At 42.7% G+C, this 22,746-nt stretch overlaps 1 protein-coding gene across 1 annotated transcript in view; it reads right to left on the reverse strand.

The window, feature by feature from the left end:
• Positions 1-22,746, reverse strand: part of CFAP99 (cilia and flagella associated protein 99) — an 87,655-nt gene that overhangs the window by 54,976 nt on the left and 9,933 nt on the right. Inside the window, exons 2-4 of the mRNA XM_065405741.1 lie at positions 17,569-17,713; positions 13,447-13,541; positions 5,258-5,370 (exon numbers count right to left, since the gene is read on the reverse strand). Of these exons, the coding sequence (XP_065261813.1) occupies positions 5,258-5,370; positions 13,447-13,541; positions 17,569-17,713 (353 nt within the window). The remainder of the gene's footprint in view (positions 1-5,257; positions 5,371-13,446; positions 13,542-17,568; positions 17,714-22,746) is intronic.

The raw sequence follows: 22,746 nt of genomic DNA on the forward strand, positions 1-22,746 counted from the left end.
GTTTTTCTATGTGTCTGACAATTTTATTCTTAACTATTGTTTCGACTAATTTGCTCGGTACCGACGTTAGACTTACCGGTCTGTAATTGCCAGGATCACCTTTAGAGCCCTTTTTAAATATTGGCGTTACATTAGCTAACTTCCAGTCATTGGGTACAGAAGCCGATTTAAATGACAGGTTACAAACCTTAGTTAATAGTTCCGCAACTTCACATTTGAGTTCTTTCAGAACTCTTGGGTGAATGCCATCTGGTTCCGGTGACTTGTTAATGTTAAGTTTATCAATTAATTCCAAAACCTCCTCTAGTGACACTTCAATCTGTGACAGTTCCTCAGATTTGTCACCTACAAAAGCCGGCTCAGGTTTGGGACTCTCCCTAACATCCTCAGCCATGAAGACTGAAGCAAAGAATCCATTTAGTTTCTCCGCAATGACTTTATCGTCTTTAAGCGCTCCTTTTGTATCTCGATCATCAAGGGGCCCCACTGGTTGTTTAGCAGGCTTCCTGCTTCTGATGTACTTAAAAAACATTTTGTTATTACCTTTGGAGTTTTTGGCTAGCCGTTCTTCAAACTTCTCTTTGGCTTTTCTTATTACATTCTTGCACTTGATTTGGCAGCGTTTATGCTCCTTTCTATTTGCCTCACTAGGATTTGACTTCCACTTTTTAAAGGAAGTCTTTTTATCTCTCACTGCTTCTTTTACATGGTTGTTAAGCCACGGTGGCTCTTTTTTAGTTTTTACTGTGTTTCTTAATTTGGGGTATACATTGAAATTGGGCCTCTATTATGGTGTCTTTAAAAAGCGCCCATGCAGCTTGCAGGGATTTCACTTTAGTCACTGTACTTTTTAACTTCTGTTTAACTAACCCCCTCATTTTTGCATAGTTCCCCCTTTTGAAATTAAATGCCACAGTGTTGGGCTGTTGAGATATTCATCCCACCACAGGGATGTTGAATGCTATTGTATTATGGTCACTATTTCCAAGCGGTCCTGTTATAGTTACCTCTTGGACCAGCTCCTGTGCTCCACTCAGGACTAAATCTAGAGTTGCCTCTCCCCTTGTGGGTTCCCGTACCAGCTGCTCCATGAAGCAGTCATTTAAAGTATCGAGAAATTTTATCTCTGCATTTCGTCCTGAAGTGAAATGTTCCCAGTCAATATGGGGATAATTGAAATCCCCCACTATTATTGGGTTCTTAATTTTGATAGCCTCTCTAATTTTCCTTAGCATTTCATCATCACTATCCTGGTCAGGTGGTCTATAATAGATCCCTAATGTTATATTCTTATTAGAGCATGAAATTTCTATCCATAGAGATTCTATGGAACATGTGGATTCACTTAAGATTTTTACTTCATTTGATTCTGCATTTTCTTTCACATATAGTGCCACTCCCCGCCAGCACGACCTGTTCTGTCCTTCCGATATATTTTGTACCCCGGAATGATTGTGTCCCATTGATTACTCTCAGTCCACCAGGTTTCTGTGATGCCTATTGTATCAATATCCTCCTTTATCACAAGGCACTCTAGTTCACCCATCTTATTATTTAGACTTCTAGCATTTGTGTACAAGCACTTAAAAAACTTGTCACTGTTTATTTATCTGCCCTTTTCTGATGTGTTAGATTCTTTTTTATGTGAATCTGATGCCTAATTCTGTAGGTGCCTAAACTTCCACCATTAAAGTCTTCTAGTTGTTAAATTTCTGCCAGTGAGCATGTGCACAGCCATCTCAATCTAAGCACCAGGGCCGGCTCTAACTTTTTTGCTGCCCCAAGCAGCAAAAAAAAGCGCCGCCCTGCCGTAACACCCCCCCCCCAGTGCCGCCCCGCCCCGCCGAAACCCCCCCTCGCCGAGTGCCACGCCACCGAACACCCCCCCCGCCGAGCGCCGCGCTGCTGAACCCCCCCGCGCGGAGCGCCGCCAAACAGCCCCCACCCCCCACAGCGCTGCTGAAACCCCAGCGGAGCGCCGTGCTGCCGAACATCCCCGCCGAGCGCCCCGCCGCCGAACATCCCCGAGCACCCCCCGGAGTGCCGCGCTGCCGAAAATCCCCCCACGCAGCGCCGCGCTGCCGAACCCCTCCCCGCGGAGCGCCGTGCCGCCGGAACCCCCCCCCGCCGCGCGCCCCGCCGCGCTGCCCCCCGCCACCCCAAGATTGGCCGCCCTTTACCAGGTGCCGCCCCAAGCACGTGCTTGGTTGGCTGGTGTCTGGAGCCGGCCCTGCTAAGCACTCAGACATCTATCTCATGCCTAAGCCACAGTGGGATCCTCAAACTACACATTCCCCCGCAGGGTCCAATGTGGTAGGCATGCTCTGAGCATGCCTAAACCCACACAAAAAAGCTGCAAGAGAATTCCTCCCCTCCAACTTTTAGCCCAAGGTTAGAGCACTAACCCAGGATGTATTGGAAAAAGTACAGTGACAAGCAACAAAAATGATTAGGGGTATGGAACAGCTTCCATATGAGGGGAGATTAAAAAGACTGGGACTGTTCAGTTTAAAAAAGAGAAAACTAAAGAGGGATATGACAGCAGTCTCTAAAATCATGAATGGTGTGGAGAAAATGAATAAGTATAACTGGGTTCAAAAAAGAATTAGGTAAGTTCATGGAGGATAGGTCCATCAATGGCTATTAGCCAAGATGGTCAGGGACATAACCCCATATTCTGGGTGTCCCTAAACCTCTGACTGCCAGAATCGGGGACTGGACAACAGAGGATGGAGCACTCGATAATTGCCCTTCTCTGTTCATTCCCTCTGAAGCATCTGGCATTGGCCGCTGCTGGAAGACAGGATACTGGGCTAGGTTGAACCATTGGTCTGACCTAATATGACCATTCTTCTTATGAACTTAAGTCTCCCTTGCTAAATCTTGGAGGAGAAAGCACTAGCCATTGGTCTAGAAGGTATTCTGGGGTAGGTCTTTCTCAGTCTCTCCTGTTGAAATTGTTCTACAGTGTATAAATAATTTAATTTACATTGAAACAGGAGGACTGGTACCTGGGTCCACCACACACCACATGGTGCCCTAACCACTAGACTATGGAATTATTCTCACTCCTTCTCTGGCCCAATGCATATTTAACTATTTATATACCAGGAAACAGCTGCAGCAGGAGAGATTAGGAAAAACCTGCCGCTGAATATCCCTTAGTCCAGTGGTTAGGGAATTCTCCAGAGCAGGGGGGAACAAGTTCAAATCCCTTTGCACCATCATGCAGAGAGAGTAATTGAACCCAGCTCCTCCACATCCTGGTGAATGCTCTAACTACTGGGCTAAAAGTTATAGGGCGGAGGGTAGCACCACCACTTCTGCTCCAGCATTTTTGCAAGATATGAGTTAGGTGCCTAACTCCAGCAGAGGGTTCTAAGTCTCTTTGAGGGGTGAGGTTTATGACCCACCCCTCTCCTCAGCCTTTCCTCTTGCCTAGCTTAGGCTTCTCCCTCCTCAGTGTTCTGGCTTTTGTGGATCCCCTTCTTAGATGCTTATCTCTACCCATTCACTGTATACAGAGTCTGGGCTGCAAACTCAGGGCTGTGGATTCCACTGGGTGGAAAGGCACCTAAGTCCCTTTGTGGATCTAGCCCACCGTGCAATCCAACTCCCATTGAAGTCAGTAGGATCCTTTCCACTAACTTTAGTGAAACTGGAGCAGAATCAGTGAACAAAAGTACATTCAACACATTTGAGGCTGTCAAGTTTATTACTCATGGTTACACTTGCAACCCTTTGATGCAAATTTCAAACCTAATGGCCAAATAGGGCTGTTGGATGCACCTGAGCAACTCCCATTGACTTCTATGTGAGATATGTACACTTATTGAGAGCTGGAACAGGGGGGCTAGGAGGACATGGGCCCCCCACTTTTTACCGGCCCTAAGGGCAAGCGGGGGGAAGGGGCAGAGAAGAGCGAGCGGGGAGTGGGGCCTTGGGGGAAGAGACAGGGCTGAACCTTGGGGAGAAGGGGCGGAGCAAGGGCAGTGCCTTGGGAGGGAAAGGGCAGCGTGTGTGGGGCGGGGCCATTGTTTGGATTCCAGTGGCCCCCCCATTTTTAAGAAGCTTCTGCCGCCCCTGGAGAGCAGAGCCATGAGTATTCATCGCTATATAATATCTACTAGATATTTCTACTTTATGGGCCCAGTCCTGCACTCCTTATTCAGGCCAAGTGCCTGTTGATTCTGATGAGAATTTTGCCTCAGCAGAAGATACAGGCTCAGGCTCCTCAGTACGAAAAGAGGGACCAATACGTTGAAAAGATGATACAGGGACTAACAAAAACAATGCCCCTGATGCTCATGAAACTCTAAAGTGTTTTACAGCACTCTAACAGTGTAAGAAGTGCCCTCAAAGAGGGTGTAAATTTAATTTATGTCCATTTTAAGAGCCCTTTACACTGAGTGTAAATGACAATCAGGCTCAGTGGGCTTACACCTAATGAAATACTAATCACAGATTTAAAAATATTTATAAGTCACTGGAAGCAGCCATTGTGTTTTGAATTACTGGGGATGGAATGGGTCAAATTCTGCCAGCACACACACATCTGCAACTCACGCTGACTTTACTGGAATTGTGTGTGTATTTCAAGACAGAATTTATACCACTGCGTTTACTACTTTGCCTCCACCTAAACAGTGTTTTTTTAAATTTAACAACTGAGTTAGATGATGGTTTATACTCTATATCAGCGGACACAGCTGGTATATGCTTAGTCTAACAGAGTTTGGCCCTGTGTCTACATGTTAGAACTGTTGTTGAACTTGCAGACAGCCCTAGAGTCCTGACCCAGCAAAGCACTTAAACATGTATACAATCTCAACCATGAGAGTTGTTTCACTGAAGTCAGTGGGATTAGTCATGTGCTTAAAGTTCTGTTGGATCGAAGCCTAACTTTATAAGATAGTTGTTTGACCCTTTGATTTCAATCTGATTTTAATATTATGTGTTCCAGTTTCATTTTCTGTACTTTACTGGATTGGGGAAACTAGCATGTAACATCTATGAGAGAACTTTTCTTAGAGCTAAGTAACTCACTTATGGATAAATTAAAGGGTCTGCCCTGTTCCCATTGAGGCCAATAAGAGTTTTGACATTGACTACAATAGGAGCAGGATTGGACCATATGGTTTTATAAACATAGCAAATTGCAAAGAAATATATTTTAAAGCAAACTGAATTTTCAGGAGGACCTTTTTCCATGATGTCACCTTTAAACTTTCAAATATATTGAATATTTAGTACTTACCCTAGTAATGGATCAATCCAGTTTTCTTTTACATAAAGAGAATCATATATCTGACTCCATTCATCTTTTATCCATGTACTCAAATTCAAGACATTGAAGAAGAATCTAAGAAACTAACAAGAGATTACTTTAATGAACTGAAGACTTGAGTTACATGCAATATTTACATGGAGATTACACAGTTTTTCTTAGAAACACTGATGCAGACTTTGCTTGTGTATTGTACTATAATTGTAATTAATACACACCCCAGTATTTGTAGGTTCATTTCAGTTTTGTTGCAGCAACCTTATATCCTGAAGCCATACCTTGTGAGATATTAATAAGTCCTAAAATCTTTTTGTGGACCTGAAAAACAACCCCATGTTCACAGTAATATGATGTTTTGATGCAGTGTGACCTTGTTTCCAAATTACTGCCTGTTAAAACATCATAATACTGGGACACAAATTTGTGTCTGGAAAAAAACTGGATACTGTAAAGCAATGATTCTAGTTTAGTAAACCTAGCTATACAATGAAGATGACTCTAACACAATTAATTTCCTGTTCCCATTGAACTAGAAGATTGAAATTTGGGACACTCACACATTGTGGGCCTCTGAATACTGGAAAAAAGAAGATCCAACATTTGAACTTCCACTTTTCTATTGGAGTTCACCAAAAGGTCATCAGCCGTTCTACAGAATTTTAACTATTTAATTGGTCTTTTGAACTAGAATCTTGAAATATGGTACTCTCGTTCATTATGGGCCACTGATTTCAGGAAAAATTCCAAATCTGAACTTTGACCTTTCCATCACAATCCTTAGAAATGAAAGTGATGGAACTGACAGTGAGTGGGGAAAAATCTTGCGAGGCCTGCACTTTGCTAACTATAGGCCCGACGGGGCCATTTCCAAGGAAGTATCTAGGGATTTTGCCTCATTTTTAACTATTACACATCTGGAAGGATCAACTGTCCAGGCAGCCTACTTTAATGACTAGAGGGCTGTTCCACTTTAGTCAGATGGGACTCCCATCCTAGCTGTACACTACTACATCCTATAGCACAGGGGTAGGCAACCTATGGCACACGTGCCAAAGGCGGCACGCGAGCTGATTTTCAGTGGCACTCTCACTGCCTGGGTCCTGGCCACCGGTCCGGGGGGCTCTGCATTTTAATGAAGCTTCTTAAACATTTTAAAAACCTTATTTACTTTACATACAACAATAGTTTAGTTATATTACAGACTTATAGAAAGAGACCTTCTAAAAACGTTAAAATGTATTACTGACACGCAAAACCTTAAATTAGAGTGACTAAATGAAGACTCAGCACACCACTTCTGAAAGGCTGCCAACCCCTGCTATAGCATATTGGCTGGGTGGCTGAAGAACCTAGTCCATCAATCTCTGGAAAACCACAGACACTCCATTCAGCCCCAAAAAGCCTGGCATGAAAATGAAATAAACCTTAGGGTATGGATAATGTTGTTTTATTTGTGAGTCTAATTTTTGTGGAATACTTTTTTGTTAGCTCTACAGCAATGAGCTATATGTTTCCTCCTCGCCAGTCTAGCAAATCATTCTCCCTGCATATAGGGAAATGTAGGATCTTCCCCTGTGGAATCAATAGGTCTGATTCCCTACTACTTTGCATCTTATATTGTCATTCCATCTGTGCAATCTGGATGTAAAACAGTACCATGTTAGCACAGTAACATTTTACACACACTTTGCACAGGTGTAAATGTCATCACATAGGGCAGGCATGGGGAACCTACGGCCCGTGGGCCAGATCCGGCCCGTTGCTTAATTTCATCCGGCCCCGCCTCACCCCGCCCGCCCTGCGCTCCAGCCGGGAAGTGGGGTTGGGGGCTCGCCCCACTCCGCCCAGCTCTCCAGCTGGGGAGCGGAGTTGGGGGCTTGCCCCATTCCGCCCACCCGGTGCTCCAGCCGGGGAACGGGGTTGGGGGCTCGCCTTGCTCTGACCGTCCGGCGCTCCAGCCAGGGAGCGGGGTTGGGGGCTCGCCCTGCTCTGACCATCCGGCGCTCCAGGTGGGGAGCGGGGTCGGGAGCTCGCCCTGCTCTGACCATCTGGCACTCCAGTTGGCGGGGGTGGTGGTGGTTGGGGGCAGGGGCGTACCCACACACAAGTCCCTGTACCCTGACCCTGCTCCCTGGCTGGAGCGCCAGGTGGGCAGAATGGGGCAAGCCCCCACACCCTGACCCTGTTCCCCAGCAGGAAAGCTGGGCAGGGGGTCAGAGTGGGTGGGGGCATGGGGGCTCCCATTTTTTTCGGGCCCCACAATTGGCTGGGGCTCCTGGGCACACCCCCTTGGCCCAGTGGCTAATCCGCCACTGGGAGTAGGGTGGGTGAGCAAACGAGTGGCCCAGTGGTGGCAGAGGAATGCTCAAAAAAGGTAGGCCTGCTGCTTGGGGAGCCAGGCTTGGCGTGGGGTGGTGGGATGGGAGCCATTGCCGCTGGAGAGCGGCATTTCCTCTCAGAGCTGGGTGCGTGCCTGGGGCCCCCCAATTGGCTGGTGCGCCTGGGTCCATCGCCCCCGCAAGGCCAGCTGGAGGGGGCGGGGGAGAGGCGGCCCCAATCCATCCTGCCCCCCCCCCCCACGCCATTCCCTGTCATTGGGCCCATCCAAGTGTCCTGTCCTGGCTACGCCACTGGGCCGCCCACCCCAGAGCAGGGAGAGGACAGCTCCTCTCTGTCCAGTTCTGGGGAGGAGCCTCCCCCACTCTCCTGGGCTTCCTGCACTTGGCTCTGGGTCCCCCAGAAATATACTGACAAACCGGGGGGAATTCAGAGAAGAGCCACACGACAACACCAGGGGATGGTAGGGATGATTTACGGCAAGAACAGCATCACAGTGTCTGATCCAAAGACCAGGGTAGTCAACAGCATAGGTTTTGGATCAGACCCTTGCTTTTTATTTGTGATTGATTTTTTTCTGTGGGTCAGTGGCCCCTGATAGACAAAAGGTTCCCCACCCCTGACATAGGGCACAAGGCAGAAGAGAATCAGGTCCAATGTCACAGTATTCTTCCATAGTGGTGATGTACTGAAGGCCTTATCTACACACTAAATTGCACCAGTTAATCTAAAGGTGTGTTTTTAAACTGATTTAGTTAAACCAATACTGGTGTCAAGGGCTGCTGCTCTTTGGCAGACCCTTCTTTCCATATGGATTCTTTTCCTCCTTCCCTTCCTGCATCCTTGATATTCCTCTCACTGAGCCCACCCCATCAGGCAGCAATCAATTGTGCATTGCGCTACCACCTGCCGCTGTGCCTCTGATTCACTGCTCTGTCTCAGCTCCCTCTGACTGCAGGGACTAGACCCCCTGGATCTTGCTTAATCATCCTCTGCATGGTGCTTGCAGCTACCATTTCAAGGCAGATGAAACAATAATATATACCGATAAAAGATAATGAATCAGTTCTTACCCAAAGCAGACAAAGTTTATAAAAAAAATAAGTTCAGATCAATTGACTTTTAACAACTCTTGTTCTTGAGTTGGCAGCAACTACCAGTTCAAGATTTTCTAACTGCTATCTTTAGCAGGTGGGACAAGATGGGTGAACTAATATATTTTAACGAGGAGTCCTTGTGGCACCTTAGAGACTAACAAATTTATTTGGGCATAAGCTTTCGTGGGCAAGGGATGCTGCTTTTCCACAATTTCAGCCCGTGCACATCGGTGGAAGCACTGTAGGTAGAAGTCCAGTCTGTTGTTTTGACCATCAGGAGGAGTCCATGCAGAATCTTTCTTCTTGTAGCATTGTTAGGAAGGTTTCTGTGGGTTAGTGTGCTGTTCAGTGGTGTGGTGGAAATATTCCTTGAGTCAGAGATGGCGAAAGTAGGATTCCAGGTCACCGCAGAACTGTATCATGTTTGTGGGGGTGGTGGGGCAGAAGGAGAGGCCCCAAGATAGGACAGACTCTTCTGCCGGGCTAAGAGTATAACTGGATAGATTAACAATATTATTGGGTGAGTTAAGGGTACCACTGTTGTGGCCTCTTGTGGCATGTAGGTGTTTAGATAGTTGTGTCCTTTTTCCTCTGTAAAGAAGCAAAGTGTGTGTTGTAAATGACTTGTTTAGTTTTTGTAAAGTCCAGCCACGAGGAAGTTTGTGTGGAAGGTTGTTTTTTTTATGAGAGTCTCCAGTTTTGAGAGCTCATTCTTGATCTTCTCCTTGACACCATCAAATTAGGCCTGATTAAAGACTAGGAGTGACTGGGTCACTACAAAAAGTAATTTTCCCTCTGTTGATACTCACACCTTCTTGTCAACCGTTGGGAATGGGCCACCTCCACCCTGATTGAATTGGCCTCGTTAGCACTGATCCCCCCACTTGGTAAGGCAACTCCCATCTTTTCATGTGCTGTATATTTATACCTGCCTACTGTATTTTTCACTCCATGCATCCAATGAATTGGGTTATAGCCCATGAAAGCTTATGCCCAAATAAATTTGTTAGTCTCTAAGATGCCACAAAGACTCCTTATTGTTTTTGCTGATACAGACTAACCCAGTTACCCCTCTGAAACCTGTAACATATTTTATTGGACCAACTCCTGTTGGTGAGAGAGAGACAAGCTTGCCTCCCTCACCAACAGAAGTTAGTCCAGTAAAAGATATTACATCACTCTCCCCTCCCCCGGTCTTGCTAATATCCTGGGACCGACATGGCTTCAACATTACATACATCTTTAACAGATGGCTATTGTCCCTGGAGGCTTCCTGCTGGTAGTCCAATTACATATTGGCCATGAAGATTTCACACTCTATTAGGGAAAAATGGGTAATTAAGTAATCAAACACTATGAGTTGTCTAAAATATACAGAGAGTTGTGAAAGGTATAATTAGATATTTCTACTGTGATGTATATTTTAGTGACCAGTGTGTTCTTGCCTGAGTCCTCAGGGACAGACAAAACAGAAAGAATCAGGGGTTTGTGCATGAGTCTGTAGAGGCTCTTTATGTGCCATGCCAGAGAAGGCTTTGAATGCCACTCTTGGACACACATTCCAGAGTATGCCAAGCTCCAGCTCTGATTAGGAGATTGTTTGTGCCAAAGTCCACAAATCAGCCTTAACGATCCACGTCATAGGGTTGCACAGAGTGTAAGTGTGGGTAGAATCCAGCCCCATGAAACTATAGTGCATTTTTCATTCCTTAACAATGGGAACTTTTGTGTTTTGTAGACCAATTATTTAATGAGTCATGAGAAAAATTCCATTGCATTTCAGCCCTCCTTTTGGTCACTTGTAAATAGGTAGCATCCTCATTAGTGATTATTTGTGTCTTTGCTATTACAACACCTATCTTCTGATTATCAGTATCAAATGTGTAAGGGAAGTCACAGAGGTATCATTTTGGTAATGACCTTATTTTGCTTACTCATCTTGAAAAACACACTGCCTGGTACAAAGATAATTTCTTCAGTGTAGGCACCGATAGCCTGTCCTCAAGTGCTCCAAGTTTCACTACTCATAGAATACGAGCCAGATTCATCCCTCATGTAATTCCACTGAAACCAATGGAATTACACCAGGGATTAATCTTGCCCACTGTTATGCTTTAATATTTTACTGAAGTAATAAAATAGTATGTGATCATGTAATTAAAGAGAGTATTGTAATGCATACAGGCCGGGGGAGGAGGGGGGAATTGAAGTTGGTTATGTACTTCACTTTGCAACCATAACAATTTTAATGTAGTTTTTGTGTAGAGTATTTCCTAAGTTTTTAGAAAACCAAACTGAAAAAAACAAAATTCCATCACATGGAATCATACTGACACCCACTTGGGTCATCAGTAGGGTAGGAACCTTTACATACACAGCACAGACCTCAGCCATGTGAACTAACAGAGTAACTGATAATGGTAGCAGGTTGTCATGCTCCCTGTGGACTTGCCACAACTGCTTTTTATAATGGGACGTGTTAGGCAATCTTAACTTAGGCATTATTACATGCATAACCCATAATACAGTAATAATAATTTAAAATACCTAGCGCTTTTCACCAGTAGATCTCAAAGCGCATTACAAACAAAGTCACTATTATTAGCAGTGGTCAAGGTTGAAGGGATTCGGAATGTGAGACAGAACAAAACAGATGCCTGAAGGCTAAAAATAAACAAAACACTAAGTCAGTATGTATTTTTGTGTTGATCAGTTATTGTTGCCCAGCACTATAGTCAGCAGAGTGCTAAAATGCCATAAAAATAAAGAGGTGTAAGGCTAATGGCACAATATATTTCAGTTATTTTCTTAATTTTTTACTCTCTTTTGTCCTTGTCTCTAACATACAAACCCTTCAATTTCCTCACACGCATATAAGAATAATACAGATTAATAAAAATAATAAGTCCCGATCCTGCAACCAATAGGCAAATAATCTTTTCTCATAAGAGGAATCCCACTGAGATTGCAGGATTGGAACCTATCCCTGTATAGGGCCTTAAAGAGCTCTTGTATGTTCTCTTATTACATGCATAGATTCCATGTTTAGATTACTAATGCATAGATTCTTAATTTTCCATTCAGACTGAAATGTGTCTAGTATCCCTAATTATTTTGCTTAAATCAAAATGCCCAGCCATATACTGGTATGGAGGGAGGGTTTTTCCTCTATTTTATCAGCATTTTCAAATACGGATCCCATCTTGCAATTCTTACTCACACAATTAGAGCTTATTCAAGTAGTCCCCTAGACTTCAAAAAGATTACTGATATGAGTAAGGACTACTTGCATAATTAAGAGTCACACAATTGGGCCCATGATCTGGAGAAACATCTCCTTTTATCTTCATTAGGTAAAGTAAATCTGTTTAAGTAATATACATGAAATATTAGTTTGCATCTCAACTGAAAGGCACGATGAACTCAGGACAGGAGGATCTTAGCATGTTGTCTATAGGTTAGCATCCTCAAAGTGTATCCCAGAATTCTGTCTGCCACCCTCATGCTGTTGCTATGGCTGCAAAACTGCCTTCTGTTGTTTTTGTCCCTGTTACTGGGGGACCAACTGATGCTTCTAAATCCTCTGCTGCAGGTGCATTCATATAATCTAGCATCACTCTGGAGACAAAAATGCTTCTCTGATGCAAGAGGAGAAAAGCGAGATAGTATAGTGATTACAGCCTGATAAGATACTTAGGTAGAAAAAAAAATGTGTACCACAAGAAACAGTGTGGAAGGTCACCTAGTACTACACCTTCCTTTATGGAATAGATATATTGTACACAAGGAAAGAGAAAATAAATGTGTGTGGATCAAAATAGTGTCAGTGACATTAGCACTCCAGCCATCTACGGTTAAGAGAATGGAATCATTGAGCGGTAACTAGTATGGATTAGAAAGCAGATGTTGTGCAAAGTAAAATATTATTGATATCCACATGAACTCCAGAAGTGTCCAAACCACTTGTTTTCCTCCAGGAATCTTTACAAAGAGGCCTGGGGGTTGGGAGAACTTTTTAAACAAAAGTGTCATTTGCCCATCAGATTTTGATAATCTTCCTAGCCACTTCTCCTCTATTCTTATCTCTAACAATTAATGAACTACATCATTACTGTCTGAACTGACTTTATGGAAACACTCCATGCCAAGGCCTTTTCAAGCACTACGCAGCCAGCCTAGCCTGCTCCCTTCTCTTATACTATATGACAACTATGCTCATTGGAAAGGCAATGAATGTGCAGGGTAATAAGTATAAAGACTATGCAGATAAATCCCAGTTATCTGAAATTTGCCTTTCCCCTGAATCCAGATTTATTTATGAACTGAAATACCAATTGCCCAAAACCTCAGTGTTTTGGATGTCTCCTCAGACATCTAGACAATCAGAGCTTACTGTGGTACATCCATGTAGTATAATTTTTATTGCTTTACATGGAAAGAAATCATGAACATGTAGTATAAACTGAGCATGACTTTGGAAGTGCAGCAGTTTTGTGCTAGCAGAATATTGATTTCCCATAATTTAACCAAAAGACATTCATATAGTCTTATTTAAATTAACTCAGAAGCTGAAAAGTTCGGAGTGTAAATGAAGGAAGAACAGTACCCACAGTTTTTAAAATCACAGCAAAGAACTATAGACTCAAAAATAATTAATCAAACAATATGAAAACACGGTGTGATGTTAGTTTAAAATTTTTGCTAAAGTGAAATTACTTTCATTACCTTATGCATTTTAGCAATGTCCAGAGATTTGACAATTCTGCTGAATTGCTGAAGACCAAGCTCCTCCAGTTGAAAAGTGGCCATATAGCAAATAACTATCAAAAGACACATATATTTAAAATACAATGGGCAATGTGCTACAGAAAGTATTTATATTTATTACACTTTTGGATTTTGACCATAGCTATGGCTGAAACCAAATCACATGACTCACTTTTGGCATTTTCATAATTAATAACTTTGAAATATTTTTTCACTTTTGTCTGTATCACTGGGCTATATAATGATTGCAATTAAAAAGACATCCCTGTTTATCTTATCACAGTAGACTCTCAGATACTATAGTTATTTCCTATTTTGTGCCAGATTCTCAGCTGGTATAAATCAATATAGCTCCATTGGAATTACACAAGCTGAAGAGCTGGTCTTTTAACTACAGAAAAATACAAAACAAACCCCAGTTATTTGAAGGCAGCGGGATAGCCTTCAGACAATTGAAAGTTTGCATATTTGGAAGATCAACTCCTGCAAAGTTTAGAAGCTCTGTAGGGCTAAAGCTAAACTCCTAACGATGTTCTGTGCCTCGCAGGAACAGAACTCAAGGCAGGGCAAGGTGCTGGGGAGGAAAGGGACCAAATGGGTCCTGAGTACCACTGGTCAAAAATTTTCTGACAGAATGTTTTTCTGTTGGAAATGCTGTTTCTTTGGAACTGAAACTTTTTGTGGGAATGTGTTGCTTTCAATGAAGTTTTGCTCCTAAAAAAGGAAGAAAAACATTTTGGTAAGCTCAAAACATTCCATTTAGACTTTTCAGAATGGGACATTTCAACTTTTCATTTCAATACAACTTTTCATCTTGAAATTTATTCTTTTGCGTAGAAATTTTTAAAAAAGTTTAAATCTAAATGTAACATTTCAATTGATCCAAAACATTCCCCCCCCCAAAAAAATATTGTTTCATGTGAAATTGCAATCCCCAACACAGTTCTAGTCCTGAGCAAATAGGGGCCAATGAAGGAAAAGGCAGAGAAGTGTAGAGTTGTCCCCAGAACTGGCAGAAGCTTCTATGGTGTTTCTCTGATCCTGTGAAGCTAAGGAACCCTTGTAGCACAGTGATAACCCTGAGGAACATACCAGGCTTTAGTTGATTTGCCTATAGTGCAGTATCTCAGATACCACAACATGGTAACTATTAGTACATCTTGACCAATGTGCTGGAGGCAACTCAGTGTATGGTAACAGAGTTTCAATCCTCTGTTTCAGCATAGCAACGCATTTAAGTGGTCTTAGTGGAATACAGATGTATCTTATAAGAGCATTATTAAATTCAAATCTGCTCACATATAGCAACAGCCATGATAAGCAGCTTTGATAATCCAAGTGTCAATGAAGCTTGGCCAGGAGCGTCACAAGCAGCTTAGAAAAATCTAAGCCAATGACCTTTAGACTCTCAACTTGTTGATAAGGGAAAATATTCAGGGACCCCCCCCCCCACTTCCATCTGATTAACGGAGGTCTTTGACAGGACCAGTCCTGCCAATCCAATAACAGCAATACTCAGCTTAATGGTAAAATTTATGTGCTTCAGACACTGAAAAACATAAGCCTTTTGTTTATGATGGAGAAGTGTGGATAATTAGGTATCATTCAAAATTTTCTTGGATGTACAATGAATCTGAATCATGATAGCTGAGGTTCACATTTAGCTATTCATTTCCTGAACTTGAAGGTTTTCATAAATTTGCTTAAGTTTCTGAGGCCCAGGATGGGTCTCAGACTGTTTCTCTTTTGGGCACTAGGAAATATTTGGAGTAAAATGCCTACCCTTGGTGCACTAGAGGAACCCCTTCTATAGCTCCCTTTGTGGAATGGAGCTTATTTCCTCCCATAGAAGTGTCTCATGAGAGGGAGATGGAAGTGAGAAGGCTTGGTATAAAATGTGATTGAGTAACTGCCTCTGATGGAATCTAGTACTCAACAATATAAAGTGAACTTGCACCAGGCATCACAAAAGATCAAGAGATGTGGTCCAAATTGCATAGATAGAAGTGTGTGGCTCTCAACTGTCTTGCCCACAATGTTGCATAGCCACCAGCAGCAGGACAATATGCAGTCTATATCATGGACTTTTTGCAGGAGCAATCCTGGAAAAGGTAGAAGATTGGTATCTTCTCTGGGATTGAGTGCTCTTCTACTGCTGAACAGAAGGACATATAAAGAACATATAACATATAAGGAATTTTCTTTTCTGAAGCGATGAGGACTGGAAAAGCCCTAGAGACTGGGCTTTAATGCTCTTGGTTTTAATTTCTGCAGAATCTTATCCATTTTATCACTAAAATGAGCTGAAGCCTCAAAGTGGAGTTCTTCTATCAGTTTTGGGGACTCTGCAGCAAGGCCTGATGACCTAACCCATTAATATCTCCTTAGAGCAATGCCAGTGGCCATAGTTCTGGTAATAGAGTCTGAAGTGTCATAAACTGCCCTCAGCATGTCCTGGGTATGTCTATCTTCAGTGACCAAACTTTGTCGCTTCCCTTGGTTCATCCAATAAGGAGTACTGAATAGGATTAATGGAGTCCCATAACACATAGTTATATCTGAACACGAGAGTTGGCAGTTTGCCACTTGGCAACCCAGACGTGGAAAAGTAAACTTTTCTTCCAATGGCATCCAGTCTACATCCTTCTCTATGTAAATGGAGCAGTCACGGATGCTCTGTTACTTTTAGATAATTCCTGGGCTGTAGAGATCAGCATGGAATCAGCCAGTTGATGTTGTAACAATAATTGGCCCTCTGAAGGTATAGGATACATACAATCAGCCCTTTTTGATACTAGTGGTGAGGGCATAGAAAAGAGCCAAATGTCTTCTGCTGGCTTGAATGGTCCTGGGAGATTAGGAAAAGTGACTGTCTTTTCTCTGCAATTCCATGATGTCAAAAAGGGTATCAGATGGTGCCGACCCCTCAGTCTGTAACTAAAGGGTATTAGTAATTCTCCCTGTCAGCTCCTGAAATTGCTTTTGTTCATCATGAGGAGAGACAAAGTCCCAGTTTGATCCTCAGGGGACATACCATTGGTATAATACTTGATGGCTGACTCCTCCACTTCCTCTGAAGAAGTCTTCTCACAGGCATCATACGGATGCCACTCTTTTTGGGGAGGCAATGTTGCCAGCCCCAACAGCGCTGGTTTTATCTGCGCTGATTGAACCATGGGTATCCTTGAAGGTGGTGGGGCCTGAGATAAGGTCCATACCAGGAAAGCTCTCAGTGCCAAAGAAGGTTCCTCTAGTGCTGGAAGAGGATCGGTGTTGATGTTCTTGATAGTGCTGAACTCGGTGCCGGAGTGGTTTCGGTAGCATAGAGTAAAGACTTAAACCCCTGAAAGGTCAAAAAAACTGTGCACTGGGACACTACAAGAACCTCTCATTGACTTAGGAGCCTAAGTCTCATTTTTAAAAGTGACTTAAACCATACTGTAGTCTAAGTCAGTTAAGCATTACAATGCTGAATGGAAAAATGCCTAGTAAATACCTTTAAAAATCTGGGCCTAACTAATAATAAAATAGGCTAACTAGCTCACAGAAAAGAGAGAATTCTGTTTAGCGGTCTGTGTCAGTGGTAAAGGAACTCAGGTGGTCATCCTAGCATGTGAGTGCTCCTGTAAGACCCCTCTCTCAGCAGACATGGGCTTTGTTATACAATTCTGCAGTGCGATGATAGAAGTGCTAGACCCCGAAAGTGGGACAGCACAGAGGCTGTTGAAGAAAATGTTTAAGTGAAATCTGCACCACCTGAATACTTTATTTTCTTCTAGTGATGGACATGATCATGTATGTGAACTGTACCATCAGTCTAACTTTCAGCCAAATTCTGCAGTCCTTACTCAGGCAAAACTCCCATCAGTGGGAGTTTGGACTGAGAAAGGATTTCAGGATTTGGCCTTTAGGTTGTAAGATCACTGGTCAATGACCAAGTCTTTATATTTTGTACAGCACTGAGCAAAATGCTAATGCTTAACATATAATCTAATCTAATCATAACACTTGAACTGAAATAATGCATCTTTTTAATGTTCCATAGTTATACTACATTATGTAGCTTAAAAGAATACCTACCCACATAGAGATTGCGCTCAGAAAACAGGCAATGCTTCCCATCCCGAACAAAAAATGCATTGACTACTATGTCCAATAAAGGTTTATATTCAATACATCCAGCTAGAGTCTCCAACACAAATGCTCCATCTGTCACATTAAGGGTCTAGAGGGATACCCAAAAAACAAAACAAAACAACAGTACTGATGAATGAATTCAGGTAACAAACTATTACATCAAACAGCACTGACTGAGGTGGAGGAGGCATAATTATTTTAAAAATGCATACAACTAAGAAGTTAATGGCCTTTGTAAAGCAAAATTAAAAGAAAAAAATCTTTGACTTTCAGTTAATCTGCTGACATGCATTTATCAAAAAACCTCAAATGATGTGTGAAAGTCAACAGTTAATGCAAAGAAAATGTAAATGTAATGTAATGTATCATCCCTGAGCTATGATCAATGACTAACTCACCCAATAGAATGGGGAACCTCCAATGAGATTTTGCTCTTGCAGGGCGAAATTCATGTTACCTACATGATGCCAAGTAATGTGGCTGTATGCAGGTAAAGTGTGTGTAGTTTGGGGAGGTTAAATCAAGCCCAGAATCAGGGCAGGGGCCCTGGGAAGTACCCCTCTGAGGTTGCTACTTCAACCTATAGGATGGAGAAAGTGGCCACTGGCCATCCATACCATTCATTCTGCATGTGCAAGTCCCAGGATCCTTGTTAATGCAGATTCTGTGCATATTACCTCATTGGTCTCCATTGTCACTGTGATGTGACACTCCATATTCTTTATAGAAATATGCTTATGATATGAATATGGCATAACTAAGATATATTTTATGCAAGATGGCTCATGTAAGATATCATTGGAAAGATTATGATTTACTGAATGTGATTATCCAATTTGTATGCATGTATCACTTCCGTTTCTGGAGTTAGGAATATTGACTATGTTACAATTACAACTGTGGTTATGCTTGGAGACACCCACCAGATAGTAAGCAATCAGCCTTAATGGGCGATTAGGAAAAAGACAACAAGTCTTCGAAGATGTGGATCCCCCACATCTTCCAGGAGTTCCTTCCTGTGGACATTGCAAATAAACCTGGTTTCATGGTTGTTTTGACACTGCAAGGTCATGTGATAATGTCACCTGGTAAAAAGTACTACCTTGGACACTGCTGGTACTTTTCCACTGGAAACAAAGGTTTCCCGCCTTATGTAAATTCTATTTAAGGCTGGGGAGTAAGGCAAACAGGACTCCATTGCCTTCCTGCCCAAGAAGAAAGACAGCTGAAAGTACCTGAAGAGACAAAGGAACTGAGCTGAGGGAAAGGCAAGGGCTGAGTCTAGTTTATAAAGAGAAATAACTGGAACTCTAAGTTACAGAAACTCTGCAGCTTGCCTGAAACAACAGTTAGGGTGAGAAATTACATTTTGTAACCTGTTTCTTGAGTGTATTAAGCCTAGCTTGCGTGTTTTGTTTTATTTGTTCAGTAATCTGCTTTGTTCTGTTTGCTATCCCTTATCACTTAAAATATATCTTTTATAGTTAATAAACTTGGTTTTAGTTTATTTCAAAACCCAGTTTGTGCAATTCATATGGGGAGGGGGGGCAAAAAGCTGTGCATATCTCACTCCACATTGCGGGAGAGGGTAAATTTTTATGAGCTTGCGCTGTGCAGATCTTTCTATACAGCACAAGACAATATTATTTTGGGTTTACTCCCCAAAGGGGGTGTGCACTTGAGTGCTGGGAAATTTCCTAGCTGAATCTTCCCATAGAGAGCTGCTTGCAGACTCTGAGTGATTCCACAGCTGGTGCGTCCCTACCTGTGTGTGTGTGCTGCCAGAGGCCGAAGAGCCTGATTCAGCAAAACAGGGAGAGGGAGCCCAGGCTAGTGGAGCAGGCAGGCTCAGTGAAACCCCAGTACATGAGGTGGCATCCCAGATGGGGGGTCCAACCCGTCACAGTCACCTGCCTAGAAACCCTTTGTGCAATATACAGAAGGTTTAGAGGCCCCCTTGCATGGACAGTCTACCTGTGTCCTCCACTCACAACCCCACTGCAAGGTTTAAGTGGCATGGAGGGATCTGTGGTGGTGAATTGCATAGATGAATCTCATGCTGAACAACCTTTCAAATGCATTTTATTATATTGAAAATATTTCCATTCTAAACCACCTTTAGAATTTTGTAATAGTCTGATGCCAGTACAATTTTCAATTAAACAAATTACAAGGAGGGCAACTGATTTGGGGAAGAGGGCCAGGGAAATAATGCTTCCTTGATTTAGAGATGCTAGCAAGAAGCAAACAAAGCTAAATGCATCTTCTGAAAAGATATAGTCCAGATTTTGATTTCTCCTTCTCAGTGGTAATGCTCCATGTTTATGGAGAAAATTGGTCATTTTTAAGTGTCAATATGACTCTGTTGGTACAAAATAATGTGTGCAAGTCCAATTATTATTAGGACATGGGCTCATACCCAGAGCTGGGACTGCAAATCATTAGGAGCTATTGGAACTGTGGTGGCAGACTGCCTTTCAATGAGATGCTAAATCAAGGCTTCTGCTGCCTGTTTTTCAAAGATGTGTTTGTAGAAGTTAAAGATCTCATGGTACCTTTTAAAAAGAGAAAGGGATAATCTTATTGAGAGAGGGCCAATGTGCTCTCTCTCTCATTAAGCATGTTCTAATGTCTAAGGCTCTATGAGCTATTCTGCAAAATGGCTTTTCTGTCAGTTCTTCACTTGTAAGCAGCATTGTCAATGCCTGCCCTGAGGGGTGGGAACAGGGGAATTGCTATGCTGCATTAGACTAGTGGTCCACCTCATCCAGTACTCTGTCTCTGACAGCAGAGTGAAGGTGTGACTCCTATTCTTTTGCAGTGACTACCATTCAGTTTAAGAGTGGCATTATTGGGCTCTGGAAAAGAGCCATACCAAACACCTCCTGAAATATAATTATGCTCATCACAACACAGGGCCTTGAAAGTGAGGACAAATAAATGGTAGGGCTTTAAAGTATAGTTCTAATCTGAAAAGTCAGTTTATAAAAATGGTGCTGTGAAGTTCCAGGTTTATTTTCTTTTACTGTCTTTCAGATTAAATATATTCAGTGAACACATAAAAAATGTTTTTTTTTACCTGCCATCCCTGCAAACTCAGCCTAGGTTCTGAGAGTGAAGCTGGGTACTTTTCTTCTTGTGGATCATCACTAATAAAAATTCTGCAGGCCAATTTATAAATTCAGTTATACTCCTGCAGTCTCATTACCCTCACTGAGGTTGCACAAGTGCAACTGATTAGCTCTGAGGTTGGAATTTAGCAAATAGTCTGTCAGTGGTACACAAGTAGAAATAGAGTCCTGCTCAGTTCTTCTCAGCTTTATTGACTTTGCAGGGCTAATAGGAGTCAAAAAAATAGTAAAAATTTATTTTTGTCAATGAGGTCAGCAAATATGATTCTAAATACACATTGGGAAAATATCTGTTGGGTAAGAAGGTGCATAGTAGAACCACACTTGAAATTTGCTGCATGACCATAGGGATCATGTAACTTTAAAAAGTCCTGCCAGCAGCTAGGGGCTGGAGTCAGCATAAGTGGGACCTCAGCTGCACCCTTAATCAAGGCTCTGCACAAAGAGTAGCTAACAGAGGAGAGAAAGGCAGAGGACACACTTGGGAAAGAAGGAGCCAACATGGGAAAGATGGCAATGAAGGGACATACAAAAGTCAGGGGAGAAAAGACTAGAGAAGTGGAAGGAAAATAAAAAAATGAAAATATGAGGAAATTAATATTAGTATTGTGGGTTCCATCCTGCAAGATGCTGAGACCTCCTGTGAAGTACTTAGCACCCTCAACTTCTACTGCAAGTTTCGTTCAGCTACTGGTCTATTAACTTAATCATTTAATCGGATTGATAGGAAAAACTCAGAAATCTAACCTCCTCATTGAAGATCTGTAAAGCCGTTTAGCCCCAGATCATACTCCATCATTTGAAAGAGTGTATTTGAAGGGAATTCTCCCTAAGAGGCAAAAATGAAATTAACACCCTCAAGAGAAAAAATAAGAGGACATCAGTAAGGCTCCAATAATAAGCACTCTCCAGTCTCCCCCAATCCTCGTGAGCAAAAAATACTGGAATCTCCATTTGTCTAAAATCATGGCATTCAACTTATTAGTGCATGAAACGCTCTGAGATGCCCTGAGTACAAAAGGTATAATTTTACTCTATTTACTTTTGAAGGAGGAAGAGCAGTAGGAAGAATGATGAAACAGGAAGAGATCCACAAACAGCATAAGACAGAAGTGCCTACAGTGCTACTTGGAGGCCATATAAAATCTGGCACATACAGAACACCAGGGAATGATCAAATGCTGTGCTCTCACGAGCAGTTATTCTACAGTGTACATGTTCGATCACCTGCCTCCATTTACTGTACTTCTTCTGTTGCCCTGAATTAACAGGGGCAGAGACAGAAGATAGTCCCAGTACAGAAATTGCCTTCTATGACGAGATAACTGGCTCTGTGGATGAGGGGAAAGCAGTGGACGTGTTATTCCATGACTTTAGCAAAGCTTTTGATACGGTCTCCCACAGTATTCTTGCCGGCAAGTTAAAGAATATGGACTGGATGAATGGACTATAAGGTGGATAGAAAGCTGGCTAGATTGTCGGGCTCAATGGGTAGTGATCAATGGCTTCATGTCTAGTTGGCAGCTGGTATCGAGCAGAGTGCCCCAAGGGTCAGTCCTGGGGCCGGTTTTGTTCAGTATCTTCATTAATGATCTGGAGGATGGCATGGACTGCACCCTCAGCAAGTTTGAAGATGACACTAAACTGGGAGGAGTGGTAGATACGCTGAAGGGTAGGGATAGGATACAGAGGGACCTAGATAAATTAGAGGATTGGGCCAAAAGAAATTTGATGAGGTTCAACAAGGACAAGTGCAGAGTCCTGCACTTAGGAGGGAAGAATCCCATGCACTGCTACAGACTAGGGAACGAATGGCTAGGCAGCAGTTCTGCAGAAAAGGACCTAAGGGTTACAGTGGACAAGAAGCTGGATATGAGTCGACAGTATGCCCTTGTTGCCAAGAAGGCTAACGGCATTTGGGGCTGTATAAGTAGGGGCACTGCCAGCAGATCGAGGGACGTGATCATTCCCCTCTATTCAACATTGGTGA

The sequence above is a fragment of the Emys orbicularis genome, chromosome 5 (assembly GCF_028017835.1).
Source record: "Emys orbicularis isolate rEmyOrb1 chromosome 5, rEmyOrb1.hap1, whole genome shotgun sequence".
Lineage (NCBI taxonomy): Eukaryota > Metazoa > Chordata > Testudines > Emydidae > Emys > Emys orbicularis.